At 37.3% G+C, this 7,841-nt stretch overlaps 1 protein-coding gene across 3 annotated transcripts in view; it reads right to left on the reverse strand.

Moving 5' to 3' along the window:
• The window catches only part of slc25a26 (solute carrier family 25 member 26), an 80,584-nt gene extending 80,188 nt beyond the window's left edge, over positions 1–396 (reverse strand). For 2 of the 3 annotated variants that reach the window (XM_053226910.1, XM_053226909.1), the window contains exon 1: positions 189–396. In XM_053226910.1, the coding sequence (XP_053082885.1) occupies positions 189–221 (33 nt within the window). In that variant the 5' untranslated portion in view covers positions 222–396. The remainder of the gene's footprint in view (positions 1–188) is intronic. The other variant, XM_026935741.3, reaches the window with a different exon arrangement.
• Positions 397–7,841: the final 7,445 nt, after the last annotated feature.

A 7,841-nucleotide genomic window follows, 5' to 3' on the forward strand; every position in this document is an offset into this window, starting at 1 on the left:
TATTTAAGTCTCAAAACTCATCTTACTTCACTTTAATCAGGATTATCTGCATCTGAATCATTATCCACTAATATAACAATCCAAAACAAACTCGCTATTTGGCACATAGAGGAGATAAAAACCTTATTTTAACCCCTATGAAGTCATTTAGGAAGCGACTGTGGAATAAATTAAAATCGCATTATTACCACAAGCGATGCTATAAACTCTCGTCTCTCCATGCTGTATGAAGCTCCAATTTTCTCCTTTCACCATGAACAAAGTCACTGTACCGTTAACTTTAACACTCAGACCATATTGACATGTTTCGACATGGTTTTGTGCTACAACCAAAACACGCCAATGAAGGACGCAGCCATATTTGAGCCAGTCGCGTTTTTTTGACGTCACGCATTAAAAGTCCTGCCTCGAATCTGTCAATTCCAATCCGCAGGTTGGAGTGTTGCAATGAGGGAGATCAGGGCTTCTCAACTTTTTTTTGTTCTTCCTGTGTTATATATTTGTAAAGTTACTTTGATTTAAAGTGGCCAGACAAGTATGCTTAGGGCTACAATAAAATAAATAATGATGAAAAATTATTGTGGATGAAAAAATAATTTTAAAAAATGAAAGAAAAAAAAAAAAGTGGGGGGAAATGGACCCCCTGTCTATGTGTCATGTGCCCACAAAGAAGAATTATAATGAAATAATATTTTAGGCATTAAATAAAGATTTAAAAAATCTGTTAAGTCACTGAGAATTTTATTTATTTATTTATTTATTTTCACTGGAGTGATACATGGCACACAATATCGGTGCCCTCTTTTTGTCCTAGCTGTATATATACAGCACATGCCAAAGTGCTTTATTCCTCTTAAACCACAGCATTTTGCCAATTATTTTTTTTTTGCCAACTATTTTTTATTTATTAAAGAATGATGTCATACTTTTTATGCATTTATAGTAATGTTCTTAGCTATGTTCATTTACAGTAACATCTGTCTACTCTTTCTTTTTGTCTCTCTAGAAGATAATAAGACAGCTTGCCATTTTACTGAGAAACCAAGTGTAAAACTCCTCTGTCCTGAAGACTTTCCTATATCTGAAAACTAAAAGTTAGAGCTTTATGTCTGTCACAAAGCACTGATACTGGAGACTCCTTACAGAAATCTTCACCATATCAATGTTTTTAAAAAATTTGATTATGTGGAGTGTCCAACATACAAGTTCCTGTGAATATGTTGTTACTATAGAAACAGTAACATATTAGAACAAGTGCAATATAATAATATATTTGAAGTACGGCTACAACTACTGTCAGATCTGATGTTACAGGAAATTAATCAACACCTTTAGTCTGACCAAACATGGAGTTTGAATGGAGAATTCAGCAGTGTTGATTTGAACTCACAACCTTTCAGACAGTAAATAATCTCCTACAAATTTCAAAATCACACCAAACTACCAACAGTCCACTTTTGAGACCCTTAACATTAAACTGCTGAGAATTATTCTTGCACTTGTAAGTCACTTTGTATAAATGCGTGCTTCTCTCCCCCCCAGGTGCTCCACTGTTGCAGGTGAGTGGAACAGAGACAGAAACGTCTGTCATCTCAGCTGCGAGATGAAATATCTACCTGTGACATACTGATCCTCAGCCTGCATGCTGGCTAAATATAGCTGTATCACAGCAGGAGAGTCTGGCTTCATCTGCACTCATCCTTATTCATGACCATGATGAATTTCAGCATCTCTGAGTCTCTCTCTCTCTCTCTCTCTCTCTCTCCCCAATTTACAGGCTCAGATGTTGGTCTGATGTCCACTTTGTCCACACCACATCTATTATTTTCAGCAGGTGTTACAGTCTAATTTCACTTCACTGCGAAAAAATAACTAGCACTTTCCACATGTTGTGTGTAGAGAACATGATGAACGTAGCCTATTATTGTCACATTTTTGTTGGGTAGTTATAAGTTGAACTGTGAAACTGAAGATTATATTGTAATTTGCAAATCCTGTTTTAGTATTTACAACAGTATTTACGCTGGTTCAAATAAGTCAGCCTCTGGTGGTGAGAGAAGCAATTTACATATGAAATTAGCTCCTGTCCCTACACCATAGGGTTTTCTTTTGATAAAGAAGTCAGTTGTACATTCTTTCATTCATCAATTGTTACTACTTTATCCTGATCAAGGGACTTCCAGAAACTCTGCAGGCCTATCCCGGGAACACTGGGAACGAGGTGGAAAAAATACATCCTGGATGGACCACCACACTTTCACACTTTTACAGGAGTCAGTCCACCTATCAGCGTGTTTTTGTGAGGTGGGAGGAAACCAGACAACCCTGATGAAACCTACACGAGAAAAACATGTAAAAACTCTGTACAGACAGTCATCTGAGCACAGGACCAAAGCAAGACCCTGGAGCTGTGAGGAGCAACGCACCACCAGGTGCACCACCTTTTTTTTATGAAAATGTCAGTCATACCCTGTAAAAATATCATTAAATCTATGTCATTTATTCAACTGATCTGAAGGATGTGCAAACACAGAGCAACTCTTTTCATCCAAGAGGATCAAGAAAGCCAGTTTTTATTCATCAGTTGCTTGATACAATCATGTTTATATCATTTTTATAGTCTGTAAAGGACTTTTTCCAGATATCTCACATCCATCATGGCAAAATTTCAGTAAAGCTCGGTAGAAAAATAGTGAAACACCGTAAATACTTCAGGCAACTGTTGTAAACTTCTTGTGTACTTGTTACTCCGACGCACACCAAGAGAATAGTTGCGCTACATGTGAAGTGGACAAAACGGAGACAAAATGAAGGCCATGGAAATTGTTTAGGGAGTCCAGAGCCAGTTGTATCGTGGACACACTATGTATGTTTTCTGGGGTTTGTTATTATTCTAGTTCTCACCCAGGTCTCTCAGTATGTACTAATCAGCCCCCATCTTGTGGCCAAGTAGAGGTGTGCACTGGACTATTTTTATAATACCACAGGAAGTTTGACCAATCTTTCTCTCTTCTGCAGTCGTTATTTTTGTATCTGCCTTACTGTGAGATTTTATAATGAATTCTGTTCCCCAAATAGAAACAAATTAGCCATTTAATTTAGTTAGCAAAGCGACCCTGACCAGGAGAAAGCATTTACTGAAGATTAATGAACGTGTCACGAAGAACCGCACGAGCAGTCTGCCATGATCCATACGCTCCCATGTCAATAAAAGTAGCCTGTCTTTTTATTCAAAACAAAAGTAAGCAAAGTAAAATGTTGGTTATTACATTATACAGGGACTGAGGAAATCTGAACAAAAGAAAGTGAAATGTCTGAAATGTCACACAGCTACCAATAGATGGAGACATTTTTTAATACATTTCTAGCCACCTCTCCTTTAAACCAGCACAGGTAAAGGTAAAGTACTGTACAGGTGAAGTACTGTATGTTTTAGCAAAATGAATGAATGCTGTATATGTGTTGTTGTTTGTTAGATTACATTGGGTTTTTTGTGGTTTGAACTCACAGGCTTCTGGATCAGAGCCTTAACCGCTAAGCTACATTCTTAGAAAATTTTAGCCCTTATGTCTAAAATGTGTCTATATGTCTAAAATTTTAGCCCTTATGTCTAGCCCTATTTGGGGGGGTTACTGTCATACCACTGTATTACTCATATACACTGGAAGGAAATGCCTTCTTCAGGATTCTTTCAGGAAAGGGCAAATACACAACATTGATAGACAAGTGCAAAATGTGTAACAAATACACAGAGCAGTAACAAATTCTGCATATTCTTAAAGCCCTGAGTGTCTACTTTCATTTGAGCCATTAACAACTACTTTGGAGTGTTCCATCACAAATAAATTCAATGCTGAACACAGGCACCCCCAAAACAGGCCTTTTTTGACCTCTGGTAAAAAGAGTTAATAAATACAGTTTTAAAAATGGTCATTGTTGGGAAATTGGTGCTTTCCAATCGCTGTGGAGGGGAAATGCTAAAAACAATGTTAAAATACCAGCGTGTGTGGAAAACTGTTGATATAAAACCCCATTTTCTATATTAGTTTGTAGTATTGTGGACAAGACATTAAATGCAGTGTGTGTTTGTGTGTGTGTGTGTGTGTGTGTGTGTGGGTGTATTGGGGTAACGACCACACAAATTTTCAGCTCATTAGTAGAAGGCGTACTTTGCTCTGCTCTTTATCCTTATTACATTACTATAGCATACTGTGTATGTGTGTGTGTGTGTGTGTGTGTGTGTGTGGTTCAGCATTGTGAATATTGGTACTCGGACAGTGCTTGGTGTATGGTTTAACATACGACGCAGTCATAAATTTCTTCATGCTTCCTAAAGCATAGACCATGTTATAGTACTGTGTATCATGTGTCAGAGTAACATGTGGTGGATATTTAGCGAAGGAGATGTTTATACCAACACACCACCAAAATGCTGAAGATATATAAGTGAGTTTACTGCCATTGCTTCATGAAAACAGAGATAAAATCTACTTCTGGCAACTCCAAAGCCAACGCTTAATCTATAGTTTAACATAACACATAGACATTCTATAACTCCTTAAAAAAATTAAAACCAGGCAAAAAAGAATTAAACACCAGCCTCTATTGTATTATAGAAGATTATTAGTAAGTAATAAACCACTTGGGGATGTGCTGTTATGGGAAAATAATCAACGACGGCGTGGTGTGATGTGGTCCAAAGCGAAGCTACAGTTACCACCCTGTAACAGCACGCCCTGAAGTGTTTTATTCCTCTTGTTCTACAGCAATTTCCCAATGCTAACCATCTTTCATATATGAAACCAGGAAATCATACTGTTTATCCATTTATAGTTACGTATAATGTTGTGGAATGTCTGTAAAACAAGTTAGTTCCTGTTATCACCTATGTTATAGCAACTAGAAACAATCATTCCATCAGCAGCTTCTCTTTTTTCTCTCACTTGAAGTTAACAACACACACAAAAAAAAAACTTGGCTTGTCTGACTGCAAGTCCCTGTGTAAGTTTACTATAGAAACAATAATGTTTTTTTCCCTTTCATTTTATAGCTGTGTAGCTGTGTTTTGTCTTGTTTTGTGACTGTTTTTTGTGTGTCTGAAAATCTAAAAATACCTCAATAAATATAATATATAAAAAAAAAAGAAACAATAATGTACTACAGTGAATACATTAATATACGTAACCTCCGATTTGCACCCGAAACTACTGTCAGAGCCGCTGTTATAGAAAATTAATCACCACTTTCTGACCAATCACAATCGAGAATATTTATTCAAAACACAGGTTTTATTCACCAAGGCTTATGAATTTCTGTGTGTGTGTGTGTGTGAGAGAGACATAATTTACTCAGCATAGTTTCCAGCCCAACTACATCTCAAAAAAACACACAAAAAACCATGAAACTAGCCCAGAACATTCAGAAAAAGTCTTTGCTTGGGAAACAAGTTCACCGTGGTGCACATGCATTTCTAATTGGCAATTTTTTTTGTCAATCGCACAGTACATACACTATGCACACCAGTATCCCCCCTTCCCCCTCCTTCAATCTTTGTAATATATTCAAATCAATTCAATTTCATTTGTATAGCTCTTTCAACAGTGGATATTGTCACAAAGCAGCTTTACAGAAATAAATAGATTCAAATTAATTAAACCAAAATAAATTGTAAATATGTGAATTTATCTCTAATGAGCAAGCCAGCGGCGACGATGGCAAGGAAAAACTCCCTGAGACGATAAGAGGAAGAAACCTTGAGAGGAACCAGACTCAAAAGGGAACCCATCCTCATCTGGGTGCTAATGGATAGTGCAATTATTAATAATTCCCTTCTATAACTGTGTACTGTATGGACAAATAGTGCAATTATGCAACCAGTAAATTCATCGCAGTTTAAACAAGAAGTCCGATTTGTTAAATCTATCCAATGTCCACTGATGGATAATATATTTTACAACAGAAATTGTTCTGTATATCTTAGAAACACTGTCTGCACTTACACTTTCCCTTTGTTTGCCTTAGCCTCTATTTGCGAAAATTGATTTGAATTATTTCTTATTGTTTGCTTTAAAACCAGATTTTAATGGCCTTTGACTATTTTTAACCTATCCCAAAAAAACACTACCTTCGAACTTGCTTTTTCCACCTGCAGCCTTCTTCCAAAACAAGCTCGATTTGGTGTAAATACTGCTGACCCTGGAAACCCTGTGACTGAATAAGCGGAATTAGGTCTACACTGTATCCCTTTAAGACTCTAAAGTGACACACCGGCACTGGTTATTAGTAGCACACGAGTAAATGTTCGCTCGCCATCTTTCTCTCGCCATCGTCTTCTTTTTTACGCTCCAGTTTTGAGGAAGTGCACGTCTGTGACAGGAACCCGACATGGAGATGGTTCCTTCTAGAGAAAGAAAGGACAAAAGAATATAAGCCACAACCACAAAAAACAAATCTGTAACACTGAGTACACGCTGCTCTGGACAGCAACAGAACTGAACTTCCGCAGCCCACACATCGACAGCTTTGGTTGCATGCCGACATTCACTGACTTTAGTTCTCTCTAAAGGCCAGAGTGTGTGTGTGGGGATGGGGATGGGGGGAGTGTTTGAGACAGAAAGGAAAAGACTGTGATTTCTAGACCACCATGATTTGAAACATTTATTACACCGCTCTTAAAATGAAACATTCAAACTTTCCTCGTGATAAATGGATCTACAACGAGCCTCTTGTGTGTTTTTGCTACAAGAATCACTTTTATCTTTGATGAGGGAAAAAAAAGTATGGCGTCTTGTTATAACAAAAAGGTCAAATCTGACCTTGACAGAAGTTCAGTGTCCCTGAGGTGAGACGTTTGAGGAGACGGTGAAGTGGTGCTGATTTAAGAAAGGTGACACTTGTTCAAACTTAAGAAAAGGAAAAACTAAAAGCTTTCACTTCATCCCTCAGATCAAAGCACTACTTCACGTCAGATTTGATTGAAAACACGTTTTTTTGTTGTTGGGTTGTTTTTTTTTTTGCATGATCCTATCATACTGTTTCTAACATAGAGATGAAAAATAATGCAAAACACTACAAAGAGTTCATTCACTCATTTCACTCATGAATGTTCAAAAGGAAAAATGGATGACAAATCTGCATAATATTAAAAGTTCTCTCTCTTTCCTGTACCTTAATACAGCTATAGCATTGGCCACTTCTGGACCTGTTTTAAATTATTCCATTTCCTGGCAAGCTCTCTGGGTTGAAACTCTATACGTTGAGGAAATACCCGGAGCTGAGCTATACAACAATCGAGCCGCCCCTTCACCCCGGCTCATGCCGTGCACGATGCTTTCTCTTCTGCATGCTTTCTCTTGCTAGATTTTTCTCTTTTGCTTTGTTCTTTTCTTTCTAATCCTTCTTCTCCACCCTCTAGCTGTGGATCTGGACCAGCTCCAGGACTGCACTGTGCTTCATTGTGCATCTCCACTCGAGATTCGGCCAGAGAGAATCCCCCAGGGCCACTTTAACACTTACAATAGAAATTAGCATAAATTGAAGTGCTAGCGCATGGTGGCTAATCCTCGGCCTGTGTATGAGTGAATCTCACATTTTTGAGATATGGACAGAGATTTGGACTGCTTGTTTTACAGAAGATTATCAATATCCAAAAATACTATATAATACTATACAATATACAATATTACATAAAAATACATATAATACTATATATGTATACATATATATATATATATATATATATATATATATATATATATATATATGTATACACGCATATACCGATCAGCCATAGCATTAAAACCCCTGACAGGTGAAGTGAATAACATTGATTATCTCATTAC

This window comes from Pangasianodon hypophthalmus, chromosome 20, assembly GCF_027358585.1.
Source record: "Pangasianodon hypophthalmus isolate fPanHyp1 chromosome 20, fPanHyp1.pri, whole genome shotgun sequence".
Taxonomy (NCBI): Eukaryota; Metazoa; Chordata; class Actinopteri; order Siluriformes; family Pangasiidae; genus Pangasianodon; species Pangasianodon hypophthalmus.